The sequence below is a fragment of the Rhamphochromis longiceps genome, linkage group LG11 (genome assembly GCF_057381845.1).
Source record: "Rhamphochromis longiceps isolate RC_006_pf linkage group LG11, R_longiceps_female_GT1.1, whole genome shotgun sequence".
Classification (NCBI taxonomy): domain Eukaryota; kingdom Metazoa; phylum Chordata; class Actinopteri; order Cichliformes; family Cichlidae; genus Rhamphochromis; species Rhamphochromis longiceps.
In genome coordinates, this window is record NC_140567.1 from 16,589,075 (window position 1) to 16,614,622 (window position 25,548).

The 25,548-nt window shown below is 41.0% G+C and overlaps 5 protein-coding genes and 2 pseudogenes across 5 annotated transcripts; 2 read left to right on the forward strand and 5 right to left on the reverse strand.

Annotated features, from left to right (window-relative positions):
- Window positions 1-1,296: 1,296 nt before the first annotated feature.
- On the reverse strand, window positions 1,297-2,279 carry LOC146658769 (uncharacterized). Its single transcript, XM_085421752.1, has 2 exons — window positions 2,240-2,279; window positions 1,297-2,147 (listed from the first exon to the last, which is right to left on the reverse strand). Exons 1-2 carry the CDS (start codon window positions 2,277-2,279, stop codon window positions 1,297-1,299), a joined length of 891 nt encoding a protein of 296 aa, XP_085277878.1.
- A 2,364-nt stretch (window positions 2,280-4,643) lies between these two features.
- On the reverse strand, window positions 4,644-5,138 carry LOC146658770 (hepcidin-like). Its single transcript, XM_085421753.1, has 3 exons — window positions 5,052-5,138; window positions 4,876-4,953; window positions 4,644-4,739 (listed from the first exon to the last, which is right to left on the reverse strand). Exons 1-3 carry the CDS (start codon window positions 5,136-5,138, stop codon window positions 4,644-4,646), a joined length of 261 nt encoding a protein of 86 aa, XP_085277879.1.
- Window positions 5,139-5,628: 490 nt separating this feature from the next.
- LOC146658771 (hepcidin-like) lies at window positions 5,629-6,172 on the forward strand (annotated as a pseudogene).
- A 3,054-nt stretch (window positions 6,173-9,226) lies between these two features.
- On the reverse strand, window positions 9,227-10,209 carry LOC146658772 (uncharacterized). Its single transcript, XM_085421754.1, has 2 exons — window positions 10,170-10,209; window positions 9,227-10,077 (listed from the first exon to the last, which is right to left on the reverse strand). Exons 1-2 carry the CDS (start codon window positions 10,207-10,209, stop codon window positions 9,227-9,229), a joined length of 891 nt encoding a protein of 296 aa, XP_085277880.1.
- A 9,081-nt stretch (window positions 10,210-19,290) lies between these two features.
- LOC146658773 (hepcidin-like) lies at window positions 19,291-19,785 on the reverse strand. The gene is made up of 3 exons (XM_085421755.1): window positions 19,699-19,785; window positions 19,523-19,600; window positions 19,291-19,386 (listed from the first exon to the last, which is right to left on the reverse strand). The coding sequence occupies exons 1-3, from the start codon at window positions 19,783-19,785 to the stop codon at window positions 19,291-19,293; spliced, it is 261 nt and encodes an 86-aa protein (XP_085277881.1).
- Window positions 19,786-20,275: 490 nt separating this feature from the next.
- On the forward strand, window positions 20,276-20,819 carry LOC146658774 (hepcidin-like; annotated as a pseudogene).
- A 3,064-nt stretch (window positions 20,820-23,883) lies between these two features.
- LOC146658775 (uncharacterized) lies at window positions 23,884-24,866 on the reverse strand. The gene is made up of 2 exons (XM_085421756.1): window positions 24,827-24,866; window positions 23,884-24,734 (listed from the first exon to the last, which is right to left on the reverse strand). The coding sequence occupies exons 1-2, from the start codon at window positions 24,864-24,866 to the stop codon at window positions 23,884-23,886; spliced, it is 891 nt and encodes a 296-aa protein (XP_085277882.1).
- Window positions 24,867-25,548: the final 682 nt, after the last annotated feature.

Consider the following 25,548-nt stretch of genomic DNA (forward strand, 5'->3'; position numbering starts at 1 on the left):
TGTTTATTTCCAAAAGAAATTTCTAGAAGTTCAGAACAGTAAAATTCCCGCTTTTTAGAATGAATTAGAAGATAACTCTTACGTAGTTAAACTAAAATACTCTTTTGAGAGTTAATATATAAACTCTTAACACCAAGTGTTAAATTATCAACTCCAGACAGATTTGGTGTTTAACACTAAATCAGAGTTAACGTACCAACTCTCCAAAAAGAGTTAAATTTTAAATTCAATTCAATTTTTTTTATATAGTGCCAAATCACAGTAACAGTCACCTCAAGGTGCTTTATATTGTAAGGTATACTTACAAAGAAAAACCCAACAATCAAATGACCCCCTATGAGCAAGCACTTTGGCGACAGTGGGAAGGAAAAACTCCCTTTTAACAGGAAGAAACCTCCAGCAGAACCAGGCTCAGGGAGGGGCGGCCATCTGCTGCGACCGGTTGGGGAGGGGGAAGGAAAACAGGATAAAGACATTCTGTGGAAGAGAGCCAGAGGTTAACAACAAGTACAATTCAGTGCAGAGAGGTCTATTAACACATAGTGGGTGAAGAAGAAACACCCAGTGCATCATGGGAATCCCCCAGCAGCCTACGCCTAATGCTGGACATACACTGTGCGATTTTTGGCCCATTTTGAGCCGATTTTTCAGTCGTGCAACTGTTTTGGGGATCGACCCGAGTTTGGCCTTAATCGTGTGTCGTGCATCGTATACATGGGGTAACGAGAAGTGATTAACACCTCACGATCAGCTCCTGATCATCAGTCATTTGGTCGTAAGAAAATCAAACCTGTTTGAAATCCTGTCGGCCGTCGTGAGGGTGTCAACGCAGCGTCTCTCACTGCGCACGCGCAAACACAGAGATGAAAGCGAAAAGACAGAACAGCACGGCAGTGCAGCGTGTGATCCGGACACAAGCGATGGAGGCACAACTTGTAGAACTGCCAAGCTCATCCGAGCCTTTTCGATGTGACTTCACAAAATTATCGCGACCACAACAACCGTGAAAATAGTGTAAAATTTTGTGTTATAACCTTCATGCTATGGACGAACAGTGTGAGCACTCAGGTTGCACAGAGCATCGGGCCGTATAGTATGAGACCCTGCATCGTGACCTACGAACTTCTAACCCCTACGAGTCAATCGGAGAGTTTGAACAGGAGCTGAATAACGCGACTGAAAAAATTGCACAGTGTATGCCCAACTTCTGGCAGCAAAACCAAGGGAGGATTCAGGGTCACCTGAGTAGGCCATCAGCCTACTAAAAGGATACAGAAAAATCACGTTGAAATAGTGTTAGTTGTCATCACAGGTGCTGGTGGACTCATTTGAACACCTCCGAAATTTGCAAATGCGCAAGCATTCCTCTTCTTCTTCCAAATCCTCTCTGGACCTTTTCCTCGAGCCTCCAGTTTCATGGTTGTCAGTCTCTTCATGGGCATCTTCAAAGAGTTCATCACTACTGCTCTCAGAGTGATCATACACAATTGAGCTGGTCCCCGAATCAGAGTTTGCGAGCCTGGATCTTTTGCTATTAGGCTCTTCTTCATCTCCATCTTCCTTTCTGGACCTTTTCGTGGATCCAACAGACAGCGGTACCTCATCAGCAATATTACCAAGATGAGGACAGCCCTCGCTATCAGTATCACAGGCAGAGATGAAGTCAGAGTCATCATCAGAAAACTCCTCGCTCCATCTGATTCTTTTGTTGGGCTCCACATCTTCCACATCCATCTCTCTAGACCTCTTCCTGGATACACCTGGCTGAGGATCCTCTTCTGGGATGTACGGGTGAACATCCTCACAGTCTTCAAATGCCTCATCAGAATCGTCATTTTCAATGCCGACAACAACAACAGCATTATGATCATCATGCAGTTCATTGTTGTCAACATTGGCATCATTGTCTCTCACATTAATATTGTGATTGTTTACATTGTTGACATTGCCGTCATTGACATTGTGAAAGTCAATATATAAGACATCATATCGATCCTCTAATTCATCTAGTATCTCAGTCAGCCTCCAAAAAAAGATATCATAGAGAGTAACATAAAGTCTTTCCAGTAAACCCCAGATTCCACCAACAGGTTCGTAAGCTGGCTCCTGATCTCCTCTTGGAAACATTTCTGGGTTAACCTGTCGGCCTGCAAGATCATTTTATCTTTTAATTAGCATTCATAAACATCTGCTGAAAATCAGTTTTTCATCAATTTTACGACTGAGTGCATGTGCTTACCATTACGGTTATTTTGTGATCCATCTCCGCTTCCATTCATTTTGACTACAAGGAACAGAAAACAACAATGATCACTAAACAACTCAGAATGTTCAGCGAATTTGCTTTTTTTGTGATAACTTTAGGCTACGTCCACACGTACACGGGCACTTTTGTAAACGGAAATTTTCCTTTTTCGTTTAAAAAAAATCCCGTCCACATGTGCAGTTTTGAAAAAATATCTCCTTCCACATGTAAACCCTAAAAACAAAGTCAGGAACATGCCAAATCCTAACCGTGTAGAAATGTTGGCCAATCAGAAGTCTAGAAGCCTGGGAGGAAAACCTCACAAAACCTTACATACTATACTTCTGAAAGGTTTTTGTCTTTTTCTGGAAAGGCAGCTAATGTTGTGTTACTTTCAAGTGCCTTCATCATTTCAAATGTTAATAGCTAAAGACAGCATTTTGGCTGGTATAGACTCACAACTTTGGAATGGACAAAATGCATATAGCATACATGAATGTAAATTTTTTAAATTACATTTATTGCAAACCGACGTCAGGATTTGTGTTGTGAGAGCGTCTGTGTTGAATGATGCTCACTCTGATGCCTCTGTCTTTCTAAATGGAGGGACAGTAACTGCGTGTGTTTGTGTAAGCGTGTAAAAACTGCAGATACTAAGATTAACAGCAGAGCTTCTGTCACTCTAAGATATGATTAAGAACATTTTCTAATTTATGTATAATTTGTCAAATATTACAACAGCTGACAAATAGTTAAGTCTTCATTTGTTTTCCTGAATAATAGAGCCACATCATCCTCTCTATGATGTAAAATATAGTCTAGACTTGCACAATGTAAAGTACAGAAATACTGTCCTGGCAGGCAGGAAAATCAGGCTTTATATTTAAGTAAATGATCTTAAGTCTATAAAATGAAATTTGAACTTACTTTAGTTCTTGGTAAGTTACAGAGCAGTTAATCCTCAGGGAAATGTAGAAATTTCACTAAATAGTCGTCTTCCTTCATACGGTTGCAGTGTCTCTTCAGTTGTGTTTTCATATGCTGATGTTTTCATTCAAAACATGTTTAAATGCTGCGATGCCATTCTAGCATCATAGACTGCGGAATGTACATAGATTATTTTTACATCAAGTTGTATGCACAGATTTTGATATCTTTTATATGGAGACAAAAAATACTTAAGACAGAAGTGAATCTTAAAAACTAAAGCAGTCAATGTGTGTTTTTTTTTTTATTCTAATAGTTACTGTAAAGTTCTACTCTAAGAGATTCATCTTGGCCTTTATGCAGGGTTAAAGCTCAATAATGAGGACACACACAAAATATAATACATTTCTTTATGATTGTTAGGCAAAAACAAAGAGAACCCAAAGCTATCAAAACATATATCCACAGTCTTATTCTTGCTCTGCTCCCTAATTTTCCCCTGGAGGCATCACTATGGCAACAAAACAACATGCATTAAATGACGTTCCAAACAACAACAACCAAACTGTTTTCAGTGCTTAATATTTAACATGTCTTCATTATAAACTGTATTTGTGCAAATCAGTGAGGTTGATGTGCACAAGCTGGGATTCAGACTTCGGAGGGTTAATCCAAAAATTAGGTTTACATTGTTGTTCATGACAGTGCAGATTTCTGACGTTTTGTGTGCTTTAAGCATTTAACAATTTGATTATTTTCTAACAAAAAACAGTGTGAAACTCAAGTTACACTTGTGTTTGTAAATGAACTGCCCCATGTCGTGTAGCTTTCTGGATTTTATACTTATTGGGCTACATCTTTATTTATTACACAGGCTATACAGTACATAACATCAAAACTCACATGTTTTATCTAACTAAAGTGTTTAATTATGTGGGCTACAGACAATAATCAAGTTATGGACTCTATTTATATGAAAAATGTATATATTTACTGCATTTGAATCATTTTAACCATATGTAACCAACTGCGTATGTGTTTGAAATAAAAATAGAATATTTTGGAGAGTCTCCCCTCAAAGTCAGAACACTTTGGTGTTTGGTTAAATTGTGATTTTGAATCAGTTACAGGGGTTACTGTGATCATGAATGCTTTTCTCTCTATGTGTTAACACTGTCCAGGATATACCCTGCCTGTAGCCCTATGGCAGCTTTGATGGATGAATTGATGGATGGACGGTGCATAGCAGTCAGTTTTACAAATGTAACAAAGGAAAATACGACATTTAAAATGACAACAAAAATCCACATTATATCTACATGACCATAAAGTTTATTGTGATAAACTGTGCAATACAAGCACGTGGTTGAGGCAGTAACTGAGGACACAATGTTACTAAAACAGTAGAATCTCACACATTAACTGTGACATACAGTTTGTTAATGCTGAGTGGTTGTTGGAGCAGGAATCCTCAGAACCTGCAGCAAACTCCACAGATACCGGGGGTGCAGCAGCCACAGCAAAAGCGACACTTGATGCCACGCTTGTGTCTGCTGTTATACAGCGTCTGTAGGAAACACAAGAGACATGAGCACAGAGTTCATCTGCAGCAGCATCACTGCTCTTTATTTTCACCTGCTCTAACAAACACTTTCATTTAGCTGAAGTAATTTGGCCACCTTCACTCAGTTAGTGTTACTTACCTTCCATGAGTCCACTAATATCTGCTCATGTGCTGCTGCTGGATAGTCCATGCTCATTGGCTCCTCCAGCTCCTGCTCCTGTTAATGAATTGAGTGCAGTAGAAACCACATTGTAGCACTGAAACAAACATTTGCAGCTTGTAAGCTAATACACTTGGTTAAAGTCAAGTTCTTACTTCAGTGACTGGGACAGCAGAGCTCTGCTGAACACAAATGAATGTGAGCACGACGGCCACTGCAACTGCAACACTGAACGTCTTCATCTTAGGAAGCTTTGAGAGGCTCAAGTTCGACTCTTTCTCCTGGTCCGGATGATTGTTGTGAGCTGAGTCCTTCTGTCTGATGGTTAATGTGTGCAGAAGTGCTGATATTTATACTGATTTGGGCCCCTGCTGCCTTGTCACTCACAGCTCTTACTCTACCTGATTTCAGGAACATTGCAAAACTCCATATTTTCCTGTGCTATGAAATTGTAGGAATGGAAAATTCCTGAGGAAGGAGAAAATCTGTACTTTTCTCAGTCGGCATGAACTTTGACCTTCGGATGTTTAACTATATGGGTTTTCCCTGTCCTATTGATGCAAGCCTGTTCCCGACAGTAGTTTCTGTACTCTAAGTGACGAGGCAGCAGTGGAGCAAATGAGTATAAATACCAGCACCGTTTCCCTCAGTCAACCATCACGAAGGAGCTGACAAGAGTCAACGAGAGAGTCAAAGGATCTGACCACCTTAAACCACTCAAACCTCCTGAAGATGGAGACGTTCAGCGTTGCAGTTGCAGTGGCCGTTGCACTCATGTGTGCATTCAGCAGAGCTCTGCCACATTTGCTGAGGTTACATACTGTGTTAAATTCATGTAATGTGCTTCTTCTGCATGAATTTGTTGTGAAGATGCTAAGATCTGTTTTCTTTCTCTACAGATACGAGAACTGCAAGAGCTACAAGAGGCTGTGAGCACTGACAGTCCAGCTGCTGAACATCAGGAGGTATCAGCTGACTCATGGGTGGTGAGTTTACTTCAATAAATGAATGAAGACAGTAATTGTGAGATCTCTCAAATGCAGGGAGATGTTTAAAATAAACTGTGCACTCACAACTTTTCATAAAATTAGAAACAATGAAGTGACTTGCAGCTGAAGATAAACTCTCTGCTCTTCTCCTCTTTCACACAGATGCCGTACCACAGACAGAAGCGTGGCATGAAGTGTCGCTTTTGCTGCGGCTGCTGCAATGCTGGTGTCTGTGGATTGTGCTGCAGATTCTGAGAATATCTACCTGCGATTCTCACATCAACCACTAAGTATAGACTGTTATACATGAAATGATTTGACTGCTTAGCATTTGTTAAAGTCTGACAGTGTTTCTTCATCTGGTCATCCTGCTGTATCAGTGAACAGTGTACCAAGCATTTGGAACTACAGTATGTTATTATATTAAAAAGTTCAGAGTCACTATACTACAACATGTGCTGTCTGTTTCTGTTTCTGTCTGACAAGAATTAAACATTAATGGAAACCAGTGACATGAAGCTCCTGATGTACAGTTTTTGTGCTGATGTCAGTTAAGAGTTGTTGCCTCATACTCTTGCCCATGTCGTATGTGGTACAACCTGTTAATAGAGCCAAGCCATTGATAGCAAAAGTAAAGTGAGCATATTTTCCCATATTTGTAATTATATGAGTGGGGAGCATCTCATCATCATTCAATTTTACCACTAATTATGACAAAAATGCAGTAATGTACAATAGCTTTGAGCTGATGGACTGGTTCATTGGTTATTTGAAAGTTAAACCAAGCATACTTTTTTTTAAAGAATGTAGAAGTGTTAGATAATGTTTCCTAGAAACACTTTCTATACAAGTTCATTCATAAATGTTTTAGACAACCTTATCTCGACAACCTTTCACTGAATTTATTTGGAGGTGTTTTCACGGTGTGCATATGAAGTTTCTAAGCTGCATGATTAATGCAGGAATCCCTCACACAGAAGAAAAAGAGAGAATAGAAAGATTTGCGTACAGCAGAAATTTGATACTGGACATAATAATAGAAAACATCTCAACAATACTGAGAGACGTTGCACTGTGGTGAAACTGTAAAGTAGGTGTAACACTGTGTAATGCTGTTTCAGATAATATCTGTACTGTATGTGCGCTGCATCCGTTCTGCAGAACATTTAAGCAAAATATTTCACGACACTTCAAAAAAAGCTAGAGTAGCTGTATCATGTGGATGTAGCGTATCACAAACAGGCTCAAAGCCAGTACAACCAAACGTGATCAAACGTCAGGCCAAGGTGGAACTGATTCCTATCTTCTGTAACTTCTACAACACTGTCCAATAGAGACACATGAATGAAATGCAGTGTTGTTAAAAACACTGATGATTTTTTTTCATATTCTTCATTTTAAGAATTTAATATATTTACATCAGAATAAACTTTTAGGCATTACGCTGACTGATTGATGCAGAATTCCCGTTGGACTGTTCCCATCACGACCCAGGTGATCAGTCTCTCGATAGCTTTTCCTCTGGTTCCTGCTCTCTGCTGACACTCCTAGCTGCAGCCACGTTCTCCATTCCATCTCTTTAAACAAATTCTTATAAATAGTTTAACCATGTGCATTTAGTTCAGTATTACCTGTTGCCTGTGTCCTTGTCTTTTGGGAAAATACTTTACACAAATAATGGCTCAAAAAGGATTCCTTTTTTTTACTGTGCTGCAATTGATTACTGGATTATTTGTACCATTAATTAGTGTCAACTAATTTTTATTCAGTCTCCACATAGGATATGCTTGTGAAGATGGAATATGGGGGAGAGCAGAAGTGCGTTGAAGTTCCACAAAGGGATGAATGAAGGACATGCATATTGTATTGAAGAAATAAGTGTTGAGAATGCTGTTATTTGCATTTACCAGCTCACCTATGTCAGACCTTTTAATAAACAAAATTCTAATGAAAGTGAGAACATGTACACTGTTACATCTTTCAGAAAATGTTTTGAAATTGTGGTGCACAGTTCAGAATAAATGTTTTTCAAAAACCATTGCGTCTTTTTAGTAAATGTTTATTTCCAAAAGAAATTTCTAGAAGTTCAGAACAGTAAAATTCCCGCTTTTTAGAATGAATTAGAAGATAACTCTTACGTAGTTAAACTAAAATACTCTTTTGAGAGTTAATATATAAACTCTTAACACCAAGTGTTAAATTATCAACTCCAGACAGATTTGGTGTTTAACACTAAATCAGAGTTAACGTACCAACTCTCCAAAAAGAGTTAAATTTTAAATTCAATTCAATTTTTTTTATATAGTGCCAAATCACAGTAACAGTCACCTCAAGGTGCTTTATATTGTAAGGTATACTTACAAAGAAAAACCCAACAATCAAATGACCCCCTATGAGCAAGCACTTTGGCGACAGTGGGAAGGAAAAACTCCCTTTTAACAGGAAGAAACCTCCAGCAGAACCAGGCTCAGGGAGGGGCGGCCATCTGCTGCGACCGGTTGGGGAGGGGGAAGGAAAACAGGATAAAGACATTCTGTGGAAGAGAGCCAGAGGTTAACAACAAGTACAATTCAGTGCAGAGAGGTCTATTAACACATAGTGGGTGAAGAAGAAACACCCAGTGCATCATGGGAATCCCCCAGCAGCCTACGCCTAATGCTGGACATACACTGTGCGATTTTTGGCCCATTTTGAGCCGATTTTTCAGTCGTGCAACTGTTTTGGGGATCGACCCGAGTTTGGCCTTAATCGTGTGTCGTGCATCGTATACATGGGGTAACGAGAAGTGATTAACACCTCACGATCAGCTCCTGATCATCAGTCATTTGGTCGTAAGAAAATCAAACCTGTTTGAGGGTCGTGAGGGTGTCAACGCAGCGTCTCTCACTGCGCACGCGCAAACACAGAGATGAAAGCGAAAAGACAGAACAGCACGGCAGTGCAGCGTGTGATCCGGACACAAGCGATGGAGGCACAACTTGTAGAACTGCCAAGCTCATCCGAGCCTTTTCGATGTGACTTCACAAAATTATCGCGACCACAACAACCGTGAAAATAGTGTAAAATTTTGTGTTATAACCTTCATGCTATGGACGAACAGTGTGAGCACTCAGGTTGCACAGAGCATCGGGCCGTATAGTATGAGACCCTGCATCGTGACCTACGAACTTCTAACCCCTACGTGTCAATCGGAGAGTTTGAACAGGAGCTGAATAACGCGACTGAAAAAATTGCACAGTGTATGCCCAACTTCTGGCAGCAAAACCAAGGGAGGATTCAGGGTCACCTGAGTAGGCCATCAGCCTACTAAAAGGATACAGAAAAATCACGTTGAAATAGTGTTAGTTGTCATCACAGGTGCTGGTGGACTCATTTGAACACCTCCGAAATTTGCAAACGCGCAAGCATTCCTCTTCTTCTTCCAAATCCTCTCTGGACCTTTTCCTCGAGCCTCCAGTTTCATGGTTGTCAGTCTCTTCATGGGCATCTTCAAAGAGTTCATCACTACTGCTCTCAGAGTGATCATACACAATTGAGCTGGTCCCCGAATCAGAGTTTGCGAGCCTGGATCTTTTGCTATTAGGCTCTTCTTCATCTCCATCTTCCTTTCTGGACCTTTTCGTGGATCCAACAGACAGCGGTACCTCATCAGCAATATTACCAAGATGAGGACAGCCCTCGCTATCAGTATCACAGGCAGAGATGAAGTCAGAGTCATCATCAGAAAACTCCTCGCTCCATCTGATTCTTTTGTTGGGCTCCACATCTTCCACATCCATCACTCTAGACCTCTTCCTGGATACACCTGGCTGAGGATCCTCTTCTGGGATGTACGGGTGAACATCCTCACAGTCTTCAAATGCCTCATCAGAATCGTCATTTTCAATGCCGACAACAACAACAGCATTATGATCATCATGCAGTTCATTGTTGTCAACATTGGCATCATTGTCTCTCACATTAATATTGTGATTGTTTACATTGTTGACATTGCCGTCATTGACATTGTGAAAGTCAATATATAAGACATCATATCGATCCTCTAATTCATCTAGTATCTCAGTCAGCCTCCAAAAAAAGATATCATAGAGAGTAACATAAAGTCTTTCCAGTAAACCCCAGATTCCACCAACAGGTTCGTAAGCTGGCTCCTGATCTCCTCTTGGAAACATTTCTGGGTTAACCTGTCGGCCTGCAAGATCATTTTATCTTTTAATTAGCATTCATAAACATCTGCTGAAAATCAGTTTTTCATCAATTTTACGACTGAGTGCATGTGCTTACCATTACGGTTATTTTGTGATCCATCTCCGCTTCCATTCATTTTGACTACAAGGAACAGAAAACAACAATGATCACTAAACAACTCAGAATGTTCAGCGAATTTGCTTTTTTTGTGATAACTTTAGGCTACGTCCACACGTACACGGGCACTTTTGTAAACGGAAATTTTCCTTTTTCGTTTAAAAAAAATCCCGTCCACATGTGCAGTTTTGAAAAAATATCTCCTTCCACATGTAAACCCTAAAAACAAAGTCAGGAATATGCCAAATCCTAACCGTGTAGAAATGTTGGCCAATCAGAAGTCTAGAAGCCTGGGAGGAAAACCTCACAAAACCTTACATACTATACTTCTGAAAGGTTTTTGTCTTTTTCTGGAAAGGCAGCTAATGTTGTGTTACTTTCAAGTGCCTTCATCATTTCAAATGTTAATAGCTAAAGACAGCATTTTGGCTGGTATAGACTCACAACTTTGGAATGGACAAAATGCATATAGCATACATGAATGTAAATTTTTTAAATTACATTTATTGCAAACCGACGTCAGGATTTGTGTTGTGAGAGCGTCTGTGTTGAATGATGCTCACTCTGATGCCTCTGTCTTTCTAAATGGAGGGACAGTAACTGCGTGTGTTTGTGTAAGCGTGTAAAAACTGCAGATACTAAGATTAACAGCAGAGCTTCTGTCACTCTAAGATATGATTAAGAACATTTTCTAATTTATGTATAATTTGTCAAATATTACAACAGCTGACAAATAGTTAAGTCTTCATTTGTTTTCCTGAATAATAGAGCCACATCATCCTCTCTATGATGTAAAATATAGTCTAGACTTGCACAATGTAAAGTACAGAAATACTGTCCTGGCAGGCAGGAAAATCAGGCTTTATATTTAAGTAAATGATCTTAAGTCTATAAAATGAAATTTGAACTTACTTTAGTTCTTGGTAAGTTACAGAGCAGTTAATCCTCAGGGAAATGTAGAAATTTCACTAAATAGTCGTCTTCCTTCATACGGTTGCAGTGTCTCTTCAGTTGTGTTTTCATATGCTGATGTTTTCATTCAAAACATGTTTAAATGCTGCGATGCCATTCTAGCATCATAGACTGCGGAATGTACATAGATTATTTTTACATCAAGTTGTATGCACAGATTTTGATATCTTTTATATGGAGACAAAAAATACTTAAGACAGAAGTGAATCTTAAAAACTAAAGCAGTCAATGTGTGTTTTTTTTTTTTATTCTAATAGTTACTGTAAAGTTCTACTCTAAGAGATTCATCTTGGCCTTTATGCAGGGTTAAAGCTCAATAATGAGGACACACACAAAATATAATACATTTCTTTATGATTGTTAGGCAAAAACAAAGAGAACCCAAAGCTATCAAAACATATATCCACAGTCTTATTCTTGCTCTGCTCCCTAATTTTCCCCTGGAGGCATCACTATGGCAACAAAACAACATGCATTAAATGACGTTCCAAACAACAACAACCAAACTGTTTTCAGTGCTTAATATTTAACATGTCTTCATTATAAACTGTATTTGTGCAAATCAGTGAGGTTGATGTGCACAAGCTGGGATTCAGACTTCGGAGGGTTAATCCAAAAATTAGGTTTACATTGTTGTTCATGACAGTGCAGATTTCTGACGTTTTGTGTGCTTTAAGCATTTAACAATTTGATTATTTTCTAACAAAAAACAGTGTGAAACTCAAGTTACACTTGTGTTTGTAAATGAACTGCCCCATGTCGTGTAGCTTTCTGGATTTTATACTTATTGGGCTACATCTTTATTTATTACACAGGCTATACAGTACATAACATCAAAACTCACATGTTTTATCTAACTAAAGTGTTTAATTATGTGGGCTACAGACAATAATCAAGTTATGGACTCTATTTATATGAAAAATGTATATATTTACTGCATTTGAATCATTTTAACCATATGTAACCAACTGCGTATGTGGTCACCTACTCCCCCACTCACCTACAAACAACACCCTCTATTTCTCCATATTTTCACAACACGATCACGTAAACACATCCGCTCAACGGCAGCACATTCACAACAGCCTCACAGCACGCACAGACTTGCAGGACACATAAGGAAGCCACGCTTGTTCATATTAGTGAATATTCACACACATAGTCAGACTTATGGAGTCTCTCACCACACTTCTTTTTCTCTTTCTATTTACAAACAAGGGATGTTTCCATATTCTCTCCACCTGTCTAAACGAAACACCCAGCATACATCATTAAACATAAACGCACAATTAAGGGCATGCTGAGGTTTGTCACATGGAATGTAAATGGAGCTGGCACCAGAGGAAAGAGGTTAAAAATATTTAACCAGCTTAAAAAACTACAGGCAGATGTTGTTTTATTACAAGAAACTCACAAACCTGTCACAGGTTTAAATGAACTTAAAACACCTGAGTTTCCTAACGTGTTTGCAGCCGGTTATAATTCTAGACAACGGGGAGTAGCAATTTTAATACATAAAAATGTTAATTTTACAGTACTCGATACAGTTATAGATCCAGAGGGTAGATTTCTAATTATTAAACTATCAATATTGAACAAAAAACTATGTATTGTTAGTATATATGGTCCAAATGTTGATGAACCCTCATTCTTCCACGGTTTTTTTAGTGCACTCTCTGAACACCTTGATTGCACACTCATTCTTGGCGGTGACCTCAACCTTGGACTAAATGAAGAAATGGATAGGCTCAACACAACAGGAACTCAGCGTAATTGGCAGTCCACAAATATAATCAAACAGTATATTAACGACTTTGGTCTTTGCGATGCATGGCGCTCTCTTCACCCCACCAGTAAGGAATATACTTTTTTCTCGCATGTTCATCACTCTTACTCTCGTCTGGATTATTTTTTGGTCAGCAGCTCACTGCTGTGTGACATTTCAGACACTGAGATTCATCCTATAGCTGTCAGCGATCATGCTCCTGTATCTTTAACACTAATGCACAAGAATAATACTACGCCAAGTAAAAACTGGAGATTTAATATATCACTACTTAAAGATGAAGACTTTATTAAATACTTTAAAAAGGAATGGACTTCATATTTAGACTTTAATGACACTCCCGGAATATCTGCTTCTGTTCTATGGGAAGCAGGGAAAGCTGTGATGAGAGGTAAAATAATTTCTTTCTCATCACACAAAAAGAAAGAAGAAAACAAAAATATTCAGGAATTAGAAAAAAACATCAAATCACTAGAAGAAGCCTACGCGTCCCACCAAGATCAGGAAACATTGAACAAAATATGCAAAACAAAACTAGAATTAAATGAAACTATTAATAAAAAAACACAATTCCTTATACAAAGACTTCGCTTGCAGAATTTTGAACACAGTAACAAATCAGGTCGATTTCTAGCTAACCAGCTAAAAATAAATAAAGAAAAAACAACTATATGTGCTGCTAAAGATTTATCGGGGAACACAATATATGATCCTGGAAGAATAAACAACATTTTTAGGGATTTCTATGAAACTTTATACTCACCACAAATAAACCCATCTAAAAATGAAATTGATCTGTTTCTTGACAACGTAACTCTTCCAAAATTACTAGACAGTCAAGCAATGGAACTGGATTCGCCACTGACGCCAAGTGAACTCCAGGAAGCCCTGATAAGTATGCCCAATAATAAGGCTCCAGGTCCAGACGGCTTCCCTGCAGAATTCTACAAAGAATTCTGGACAATTTTGGCACCAGTATTCCACAGCATGTTGCAGGAAATCGAGGAAAAGGGCAGACTACCACCAAATATGAATTCTGCCAACATTAGTCTCCTGCTAAAACCAGGCAAAGATCCTTTATTTCCCTCAAGCTATCGTCCAATTTCTCTTTTAAATGTAGACCTTAAAATAATCTGCAAAGCTCTCTCAAAGAGATTAGAGAAAATGACCCCCCTCTTAATTCATCCTGACCAAACTGGTTTCATAAAAGGTCGGCACTCCTCAACAAACACTCGTAGATTACTTAATTTAATAGACTACTCATACGATAAAAACATCGAAGCCATAATATTATCTCTAGATGCAGAAAAAGCATTTGACAGAGTTAATTGGAAATTTTTATTCGCAACTTTACACAAATTTGGTTTTGGAAACTCTTTCATAAACTGGATAAGAATATTATACAATTCCCCAACGGCTCGTATCAGAACAAATGACCAGACATCCTCCAGCTTCTGTCTCCTGAGGGGCACCAGACAGGGATGCCCACTCTCCCCCTCACTTTTTGCAATTTTTATCGAACCTCTAGCAGCAGCATTTAGACAGGCTACAACAATTAAGGGCATAAAATGTAAGAACATAGAACATAAAATCAGTCTCTATGCGGATGATGTGTTGCTTTTTCTGCAAAACACACAAACCAACCTCTCTGAGGTAATTACTTTAATAAACTGGTTTTCAAGAGTTTCAGATTATTCAATTAACTGGCCAAAATCTACAGTTCTCCCCATTAACTGCTCCTTCCATAATTCTTCCTCTGCCCCACTGCAATCCGGAAATATTAAATATTTAGGTATTAATATCTCTCCTAAGCTTTCAGACTTAACTAAACTAAACCACATCCCACTTCTAAAAAAAGTAGAAGGCGATCTGACTAGATGGAAATCTTTACCCATATCACTCATGGGAAGGGTCGCCACTATAAAAATGATGATCTTGCCAAAAATAAATTACTTATTTTTGATGATCCCTAACAAACCATCACAAGATTGGTTCAGATCTCTGGATTCATATATTTCCAAATTCCTTTGGAAAGATAAACCCCCGCGTATTAGCTTAAAAACGCTACAAAGAACCAAGGATAGAGGAGGATTAGATCTGCCTAATTTTCACCAATACTTCTTAGCCAACAGGCTTCAGTTCATCTCAGAATGGTTAAAACATACCTTCTTAGTTGAGCCCTGGCTAGATGTTGAACAGGCACTATGCAAGGATCTAGAGATTTCAGACCTACCATTTATTAGCTCAAACATCAAAAGACATGAATGCTTTAAAAGTATCAACATCAGCTTTTCTCTAACAGCATGGTGGGAGTTTCTAAAAATAACGGAGTCTTCATTAATCCCATGCAAACGTACACCTATCTGGAATAACCCTGACATATTACAAAACAATAATATGATTAATTTCCCAGAATGGAGTTGTAAAGGAATTAAATACTTAGAACATATATTAGAGGGAACAGAATTTATTCCATTTGACAGACTAGTTGAACAATATGGGATCAACAAGACAAGGTTTTTAGAATATCAACAAATTAAATCCATAGTAAAAAAGAAATTTAACCTCAGTCAAGTTGAATTACAAACACCACTAAGTGCGGCACATTTTCTTACTCTTAAATCCCCCAAATTATTATCTAAAATATACAGAACACTTTCTAAATTAGATGAATCAATATCCCTTCCTATTGCAAAGTGGGAAGCAGATTTATCAGTCAACCTAGACCAAAACTTCTGGTCTCAGATTTGCTTAAAAACTTTTAAATTAATTAAAAATCCCAGTCTGCAATTAATACAATACAAAATACTTCATAGAGTGCACTATACAGGTCATCGGATGTTCAAGATGGGCTTTACATCTTCCAACAACTGCTCACACTGTCAAGGCAATACACCAGACAATTACATCCACGCTCTTTGGTTCTGTCCACCAGTGCAAAAGTTTTGGCGCGAGATATGTGAAGACTTATCAAAATGTCTGAAATGTAACATTCCAACCTCCCCCTTAGTGTGTTTGTTGGGCAGCTTAGATAATGTCACTTCAGAAAAGAATATAGCCCATATGATCTTCACTGCCCTATGCATAGCCAAGAAAACAGTCCTCATGAACTGGAAAAATAAAAATAATCTTAATTCTAACCAATATAGAAATTATCTATTAGATTACATTAGTCTTGATACAGCCTCTGCCACCACATTAGATCAATTGCTCTGGGCCCCTTTTATCAGCTCCATCACCTAGTGGGGGTGGGGGGTCATAGTTTGGTCCCGCCTTCACTGTTGTGATTGGTGAGGGGGTAGGGACAGGCTTAGGGCGTCGGGGGGTTCCCCGGAGGCATCTTCCTTGGGGGGCTCAACCCGGGGTAGCGGTCACGTCCGGTTGAGGGCTCTGTTGGCTCTCAGGTGACTGTTTCCTCGCGGCTGCGTGCAGCGGGGCTAGGGGAGGGTCTGTGCTGACGGACGTGGGTTACTGACCTGGTAGCCTGTCTGCCCCTGGGTGGGTCCGGGATGGGCGTGAGGTTTTGGGGGCGCTCCGTCTCTGGGCTGGGGCCCGGGCCGGGCCTCGGGGGCTCGGGTCCTGGTTGGTGTGTTGCCGGGGTTGTGGGCGGGTGGGTGCATGGGGGCCCGGCCCTGGAGCAGGGTGCCGCCGGTGCATCGAGCCGCCTGGGGGGCTCTTCAACTGGTGGGGGGGATGGTCACATCTTGCAGGAGCTTTCTTCTCTCAGGAACTCTCTGCAGGAGGGGGAGATACAGGAGAGGTGGAGGAAGATCTCAGCCTGAGCGTTTACCGTCTTATGTAGTCTGGAAGATGTGTGGTTGGTGGGGTGGGTGCAGTTTTCTCTGTGGTGGGGTTGGGTGGACTGTCCAGGGCTCTGTGGAGCCGGGGGGCGCTACTGCACTGGGCCCCGGTCTGATGGGCCTGGGCCCCCCTTCCCTGGCGGGTCGCGGAGGGTGGGAGTGCCTACTGGGGTCAGCGGGGGAGCTGGCCCCAGGGAGGGGTTACCTGCCCCTCCCTTCCTTCCCTCCCCATCTCCAGCTGCCTCCCTCTTCCCGCTCCTCCACAACCACCCACACATGCAGGGCCTTGGAGTGGGGGTATGTCACCAGGGTGCAGAGGAGGCTACCCCCCCCCCCGTCCCCTTCTGGCTGCCTCTGCCTCAATTTTATCCCACAACTTAGACATTCACATTATTCACACTCTCATTACACATACATATAGGATCTTGGGGGTGGGCACAATCACGGAGTCCAAATCACCATCAGGGTGTATACCTCACCCCTGACGTCGTTGCCCACCTCTCAATTTTAAATACACTTAGTCATTGAGGGTTAGCAGGAGGGACTATGCGCTTACCTGCTGCTCCTTGGCAGGTAGCTCCATGCCCTCCTGGGTTTTAATTGCACCTTAGAACACATATGCATCAACACTACAATGAGCGGGTGGAGGGAGGTTTGGAGTCTTCTCCCACCCCCATTCTCTGCGGCCTGCTGGAGCGGGAGGGCTAGTAGGAGGAGTTGGCCGTCCGACTGCGGTCTGGGGTGTGGGGCCTCCCTGCTGCTGCGGAGTCGGGGTGGTCTGCCTCTCCCCACTGCAGGGAAAAGGGTAACACCACCTGGGTCTGGGTGCAATTCCCCCCTCCAGGGGCAAGGGTACCTAGACCCGGTTTGTAGAGTACGCTTGGGGAGTGTGATTGTGTGTACAGCGTCTCTTTATGTCTGTCTCCACGTTGGTTGAGTGTGGAGTGAGTGCATATGAGAGCATGAGGGTGGGAATGGATGTTTGTGTCTGTGTGTGCCTGTATGTCTGTGTCTATATGTCAGGTTGGGTATCAGACGCCACCTCTCTGGGGACACCTCAGGTCCTCCAAGGTTTGGAGGCCTATCTCCACCCACCACCACTTCCCCTGCCGGTGGCGGACTCCCTCAGGTGTCGGTGTGTTGGTGGTTCTTTTGTGTCTGGGGGTGGGCGTCCGGGTGCACACCGGCTCACTCCTTGGCGGCCGCTTGTCGGGGCCTGGGGCCTGGGGCTCGCTCGGGCCCCTTTGGAGGTGGGGTGCCCCCGGCCTCTCGGCCTAGGGCTCGGTCACTCAGGCGCAGCTGGGGGCCGGCGGAGCTCACGGGCGCGTCACTGCAACTCCCCCTGACTTCTGCTCCGCGGCTGCTGGGCGAGCCCTCATCTGGGACTCTCCTCAGCTCTTACTGGGACAGTGGCGCGGCTGCCCCTCTGTTGGTCTTCCATGGTCTCTTGTGTTCTGGGGGCCTCTGGATGTCTGGAGTTTTGATCTCCTCCATACCCGCTTCACACCCTGGAGGACGGGGCTGTGGCCCCCCCCACACTCCCTAGCAGATCATTACATGGAGAAACCTTTGGAATGCAAGCATGCTGATCCACACAGGTATGCACACATGGGTATTCACAGACGCGGACTAAAGCTTTCTTGGCTGCTGCCTCAAAGCACACTGTGCGCTGTCTATCTTGCGTGCTGCACAATATCGTTTATTACTTAGTAAATACTGATATCTATGACTAGCTAGTTTATTGTGATGGTGCTTTGTTTTCTCTATTATTATGTTGCTCTTTGTTGTTTGCTGTCTCCTCTGTTTGTTTTTGTTTGTTTGTTGTTTTTTTTTTTTTTTTTTTTTCTCCATACAGGTGACCCAGGAGTTTTTTTTTTTTTCTCTCTCTTCCCCCCCCTTCTCACCGTCTCTTCTCCCCTTTGGTTTTCTTTCTTTCTCTCCCCCTCTCTCTCTCATTCATTCCCCCTGTCCTATTTATTAAAAAAAAAAAAAAAAAAAAAAAAATGACAAAGGATGAACTGAAGCTCTGCCATCACGTAATGTCGCATACTGCTGTTTCTGATGTCATTTAAGAAGAAAAAAAAAAAAAAAAAAAAAAAAAAAAAAAAAAAAGAAATAAAAATAGAATATTTTGGAGAGTCTCCCCTCAAAGTCAGAACACTTTGGTGTTTGGTTAAATTGTGATTTTGAATCAGTTACAGGGGTTACTGTGATCATGAATGCTTTTCTCTCTATGTGTTAACACTGTCCAGGATATACCCTGCCTGTAGCCCTATGGCAGCTTTGATGGATGAATTGATGGATGGACGGTGCATAGCAGTCAGTTTTACAAATGTAACAAAGGAAAATACGACATTTAAAATGACAACAAAAATCCACATTATATCTACATGACCATAAAGTTTATTGTGATAAACTGTGCAATACAAGCACGTGGTTGAGGCAGTAACTGAGGACACAATGTTACTAAAACAGTATAATCTCACACATTAACTGTGACATACAGTTTGTTAATGCTGAGTGGTTGTTGGAGCAGGAATCCTCAGAACCTGCAGCAAACTCCACAGATACCGGGGGTGCAGCAGCCACAGCAAAAGCGACACTTGATGCCACGCTTGTGTCTGCTGTTATACAGCGTCTGTAGGAAACACAAGAGACATGAGCACAGAGTTCATCTGCAGCAGCATCACTGCTCTTTATTTTCACCTGCTCTAACAAACACTTTCATTTAGCTGAAGTAATTTGGCCACCTTCACTCAGTTAGTGTTACTTACCTTCCATGAGTCCACTGATGCCTCCTCATGTGCTGCTGCTGGATAGTCCATGCTCATTGGCTCCTCCAGCTCCTGCTCCTGTTAATGAATTGAGTGCAGTAGAAACCACATTGTAGCACTGAAACAAACATTTGCAGCTTGTAAGCTAATACACTTGGTTAAAGTCAAGTTCTTACTTCAGTGACTGGGACAGCAGAGCTCTGCTGAACACAAATGAATGTGGGCACGACGGCCACTGCAACTGCAACACTGAACGTCTTCATCTTAGGAAGCTTTGAGAGGCTCAAGTTCGACTCTTTCTCCTGGTCCGGATGATTGTTGTGAGCTGAGTCCTTCTGTCTGATGGTTAATGTGTGCAGAAGTGCTGATATTTATACTGATTTGGGCCCCTGCTGCCTCGTCACTCACAGCTCTTACTCTACCTGATTTCAGGAACATTGCAAAACTCCATATTTTCCTGTGCTATGAAATTGTAGGAATGGAAAATTCCTGAGGAAGGAGAAAATCTGTACTTTTCTCAGTCGGCATGAACTTTGACCTTCGGATGTTTAACTATATGGGTTTTCCCTGTCCTATTGATGCAAGCCTGTTCCCGACAGTAGTTTCTGTACTCTAAGTGACGAGGCAGCAGTGGAGCAAATGAGTATAAATACCAGCACCGTTTCCCTCAGTCAACCATCACAAAGGCGCTGACAAGAGTCAACGAGAGAGTCAAAGGATCTGACCACCTTAAACCACTCAAACCTCCTGAAGATGGAGACGTTCAGCGTTGCAGTTGCAGTGGCCGTTGCACTCATGTGTGCATTCAGCAGAGCTCTGCCACATTTGCTGAGGTTACATACTGTGTTAAATTCATGTAATGTGCTTCTTCTGCATGAATTTGTTGTGAAGATGCTAAGATCTGTTTTCTTTCTCTACAGATACGAGAACTGCAAGAGCTACAAGAGGCTGTGAGCACTGACAGTCCAGCTGCTGAACATCAGGAGGTATCAGCTGACTCATGGGTGGTGAGTTTACTTCAATAAATGAATGAAGACAGTAATTGTGAGATCTCTCAAATGCAGGGAGATGTTTAAAATAAACTGTGCACTCACAACTTTTCATAAAATTAGAAACAATGAAGTGACTTGCAGCTGAAGATAAACTCTCTGCTCTTCTCCTCTTTCACACAGATGCCGTACCACAGACAGAAGCGTGGCATGAAGTGTCGCTTTTGCTGCGGCTGCTGCAATGCTGGTGTCTGTGGATTGTGCTGCAGATTCTGAGAATATCTACCTGCGATTCTCACATCAACCACTAAGTATAGACTGTTATACATGAAATGATTTGACTGCTTAGCATTTGTTAAAGTCTGACAGTGTTTCTTCATCTGGTCATCCTGCTGTATCAGTGAACAGTGTACCAAGCATTTGGAACTACAGTATGTTATTATATTAAAAAGTTCAGAGTCACTATACTACAACATGTGCTGTCTGTTTCTGTTTCTGTCTGACAAGAATTAAACATTAATGGAAACCAGTGACATGAAGCTCCTGATGTACAGTTTTTGTGCTGATGTCAGTTAAGAGTTGTTGCCTCATACTCTTGCCCATGTCGTATGTGGTACAACCTGTTAATAGAGCCAAGCCATTGATAGCAAAAGTAAAGTGAGCATATTTTCCCATATTTGTAATTATATGAGTGGGGAGCATCTCATCATCATTCAATTTTACCACTAATTATGACAAAAATGCAGTAATGTACAATAGCTTTGAGCTGATGGACTGGTTCATTGGTTATTTGAAAGTTAAACCAAGCATACTTTTTTTAAAGAATGTAGAAGTGTTAGATAATGTTTCCTAGAAACACTTTCTATACAAGTTCATTCATAAATGTTTTAGACAACCTTATCTCGACAACCTTTCACTGAATTTATTTGGAGGTGTTTTCACGGTGTGCATATGAAGTTTCTAAGCTGCATGATTAATGCAGGAATCCCTCACACAGAAGAAAAAGAGAGAATAGAAAGATTTGCGTACAGCAGAAATTTGATACTGGACATAATAATAGAAAACATCTCAACAATACTGAGAGACGTTGCACTGTGGTGAAACTGTAAAGTAGGTGTAACACTGTGTAATGCTGTTTCAGATAATATCTGTACTGTATGTGCGCTGCATCCGTTCTGCAGAACATTTAAGCAAAATATTTCACGACACTTCAAAAAAAGCTAGAGTAGCTGTATCATGTGGATGTAGCGTATCACAAACAGGCTCAAAGCCAGTACAACCAAACGTGATCAAACGTCAGGCCAAGGTGGAACTGATTCCTATCTTCTGTAACTTCTACAACACTGTCCAATAGAGACACATGAATGAAATGCAGTGTCGTTAAAAACACTGATGATTTTTTTTCATATTCTTCATTTTAAGAATTTAATATATTTACATCAGAATAAACTTTTAGGCATTACGCTGACTGATTGATGCAGAATTCCCGTTGGACTGTTCCCATCACGACCCAGGTGATCAGTCTCTCGATAGCTTTTCCTCTGGTTCCTGCTCTCTGCTGACACTCCTAGCTGCAGCCACGTTCTCCATTCCATCTCTTTAAACAAATTCTTATAAATAGTTTAACCATGTGCATTTAGTTCAGTATTACCTGTTGCCTGTGTCCTTGTCTTTTGGGAAAATACTTTACACAAATAATGGCTCAAAAAGGATTCCTTTTTTTTACTGTGCTGCAATTGATTACTGGATTATTTGTACCATTAATTAGTGTCAACTAATTTTTATTCAGTCTCCACATAGGATATGCTTGTGAAGATGGAATATGGGGGAGAGCAGAAGTGCGTTGAAGTTCCACAAAGGGATGAATGAAGGACATGCATATTGTATTGAAGAAATAAGTAATGAGAATGCTGTTATTTGCATTTACCAGCTCACCTATGTCAGACCTTTTAATAAACAAAATTCTAATGAAAGTGAGAACATGTACACTGTTACATCTTTCAGAAAATGTTTTGAAATTGTGGTGCACAATTCAGAATAAATGTTTTTCAAAAACCATTGCGTCTTTTTAGTAAATGTTTATTTCCAAAAGAAATTTCTAGAAGTTCAGAACAGTAAAATTCCCGCTTTTTAGAATGAATTAGAAGATAACTCTTACGTAGTTAAACTAAAATACTCTTTTGAGAGTTAATATATAAACTCTTAACACCAAGTGTTAAATTATCAACTCCAGACAGATTTGGTGTTTAACACTAAATCAGAGTTAACGTACCAACTCTCCAAAAAGAGTTAAATTTTAAATTCAATTCAATTTTTTTTATATAGTGCCAAATCACAGTAACAGTCACCTCAAGGTGCTTTATATTGTAAGGTATACTTACAAAGAAAAACCCAACAATCAAATGACCCCCTATGAGCAAGCACTTTGGCGACAGTGGGAAGGAAAAACTCCCTTTTAACAGGAAGAAACCTCCAGCAGAACCAGGCTCAGGGAGGGGCGGCCATCTGCTGCGACCGGTTGGGGAGGGGGAAGGAAAACAGGATAAAGACATTCTGTGGAAGAGAGCCAGAGGTTAACAACAAGTACAATTCAGTGCAGAGAGGTCTATTAACACATAGTGGGTGAAGAAGAAACACCCAGTGCATCATGGGAATCCCCCAGCAGCCTACGCCTAATGCTGGACATACACTGTGCGATTTTTGGCCCATTTTGAGCCGATTTTTCAGTCGTGCAACTGTTTTGGGGATCGACCCGAGTTTGGCCTTAATCGTGTGTCGTGCATCGTATACATGGGGTAACGAGAAGTGATTAACACCTCACGATCAGCTCCTGATCATCAGTCATTTGGTCGTAAGAAAATCAAACCTGTTTGAAATCCTGTCGGCCGTCGTGAGGGTGTCAACGCAGCGTCTCTCACTGCGCACGCGCAAACACAGAGATGAAAGCGAAAAGACAGAACAGCACGGCAGTGCAGCGTGTGATCCGGACACAAGCGATGGAGGCACAACTTGTAGAACTGCCAAGCTCATCCGAGCCTTTTCGATGTGACTTCACAAAATTATCGCGACCACAACAACCGTGAAAATAGTGTAAAATTTTGTGTTATAACCTTCATGCTATGGACGAACAGTGTGAGCACTCAGGTTGCACAGAGCATCGGGCCGTATAGTATGAGACCCTGCATCGTGACCTACGAACTTCTAACCCCTACGAGTCAATCGGAGAGTTTGAACAGGAGCTGAATAACGCGACTGAAAAAATTGCACAGTGTATGCCCAACTTATGGCAGCAAAACCAAGGGAGGATTCAGGGTCACCTGAGTAGGCCATCAGCCTACTAAAAGGATACAGAAAAATCACGTTGAAATAGTGTTAGTTGTCATCACAGGTGCTGGTGGACTCATTTGAACACCTCCGAAATTTGCAAACGCGCAAGCATTCCTCTTCTTCTTCCAAATCCTCTCTGGACCTTTTCCTCGAGCCTCCAGTTTCATGGTTGTCAGTCTCTTCATGGGCATCTTCAAAGAGTTCATCACTACTGCTCTCAGAGTGATCATACACAATTGAGCTGGTCCCCGAATCAGAGTTTGCGAGCCTGGATCTTTTGCTATTAGGCTCTTCTTCATCTCCATCTTCCTTTCTGGACCTTTTCGTGGATCCAACAGACAGCGGTACCTCATCAGCAATATTACCAAGATGAGGACAGCCCTCGCTATCAGTATCACAGGCAGAGATGAAGTCAGAGTCATCATCAGAAAACTCCTCGCTCCATCTGATTCTTTTGTTGGGCTCCACATCTTCCACATCCATCTCTCTAGACCTCTTCCTGGATACACCTGGCTGAGGATCCTCTTCTGGGATGTACGGGTGAACATCCTCACAGTCTTCAAATGCCTCATCAGAATCGTCATTTTCAATGCCGACAACAACAACAGCATTATGATCATCATGCAGTTCATTGTTGTCAACATTGGCATCATTGTCTCTCACATTAATATTGTGATTGTTTACATTGTTGACATTGCCGTCATTGACATTGTGAAAGTCAATATATAAGACATCATATCGATCCTCTAATTCATCTAGTATCTCAGTCAGCCTCCAAAAAAAGATATCATAGAGAGTAACATAAAGTCTTTCCAGTAAACCCCAGATTCCACCAACAGGTTCGTAAGCTGGCTCCTGATCTCCTCTTGGAAACATTTCTGGGTTAACCTGTCGGCCTGCAAGATCATTTTATCTTTTAATTAGCATTCATAAACATCTGCTGAAAATCAGTTTTTCATCAATTTTACGACTGAGTGCATGTGCTTACCATTACGGTTATTTTGTGACCCATCTCCGCTTCCATTCATTTTGACTACAAGGAACAGAAAACAACAATGATCACTAAACAACTCAGAATGTTCAGCGAATTTGCTTTTTTTGTGATAACTTTAGGCTACGTCCACACGTACACGGGCACTTTTGTAAACGGAAATTTTCCTTTTTCGTTTAAAAAAAATCCCGTCCACATGTGCAGTTTTGAAAAAATATCTCCTTCCACATGTAAACCCTAAAAACAAAGTCAGGAATATGCCAAATCCTAACCGTGTAGAAATGTTGGCCAATCAGAAGTCTAGAAGCCTGGGAGGAAAACCTCACAAAACCTTACATACTATACTTCTGAAAGGTTTTTGTCTTTTTCTGGAAAGGCAGCTAATGTTGTGTTACTTTCAAGTGCCTTCATCATTTCAAATGTTAATAGCTAAAGACAGCATTTTGGCTGGTATAGACTCACAACTTTGGAATGGACAAAATGCATATAGCATACATGAATGTAAATTTTTTAAATTACATTTATTGCAAACCGACGTCAGGATTTGTGTTGTGAGAGCGTCTGTGTTGAATGATGCTCACTCTGATGCCTCTGTCTTTCTAAATGGAGGGACAGTAACTGCGTGTGTTTGTGTAAGCGTGTAAAAACTGCAGATACTAAGATTAACAGCAGAGCTTCTGTCACTCTAAGATATGATTAAGAACATTTTCTAATTTATG

Bases quoted from the DNA above. Each gene is read 5' to 3' on its own strand.
- LOC146658769 (XM_085421752.1), bottom strand. From the start codon at position 2,279: ATGAATGGAAGCGGAGATGGATCACAAAATAACCGTAATG. The intron at 2,148-2,239 runs GTAAGCACATGC...ATGATCTTGCAG, and splicing joins ATCACAAAATAACCGTAATG to GCCGACAGGTTAACCCAGAA.
- LOC146658770 (XM_085421753.1), bottom strand. From the start codon at position 5,138: ATGAAGACGTTCAGTGTTGCAGTTGCAGTGGCCGTCGTGCTCACATTC. The intron at 4,954-5,051 runs GTAAGAACTTGA...ATTCATTAACAG, and splicing joins CTGCTGTCCCAGTCACTGAA to GAGCAGGAGCTGGAGGAGCC. The intron at 4,740-4,875 runs GTAAGTAACACT...TGTTTCCTACAG, and splicing joins TATTAGTGGACTCATGGAAG to ACGCTGTATAACAGCAGACA.
- LOC146658772 (XM_085421754.1), bottom strand. From the start codon at position 10,209: ATGAATGGAAGCGGAGATGGATCACAAAATAACCGTAATG. The intron at 10,078-10,169 runs GTAAGCACATGC...ATGATCTTGCAG, and splicing joins ATCACAAAATAACCGTAATG to GCCGACAGGTTAACCCAGAA.
- LOC146658773 (XM_085421755.1), bottom strand. From the start codon at position 19,785: ATGAAGACGTTCAGTGTTGCAGTTGCAGTGGCCGTCGTGCCCACATTC. The intron at 19,601-19,698 runs GTAAGAACTTGA...ATTCATTAACAG, and splicing joins CTGCTGTCCCAGTCACTGAA to GAGCAGGAGCTGGAGGAGCC. The intron at 19,387-19,522 runs GTAAGTAACACT...TGTTTCCTACAG, and splicing joins CATCAGTGGACTCATGGAAG to ACGCTGTATAACAGCAGACA.
- LOC146658775 (XM_085421756.1), bottom strand. From the start codon at position 24,866: ATGAATGGAAGCGGAGATGGGTCACAAAATAACCGTAATG. The intron at 24,735-24,826 runs GTAAGCACATGC...ATGATCTTGCAG, and splicing joins GTCACAAAATAACCGTAATG to GCCGACAGGTTAACCCAGAA.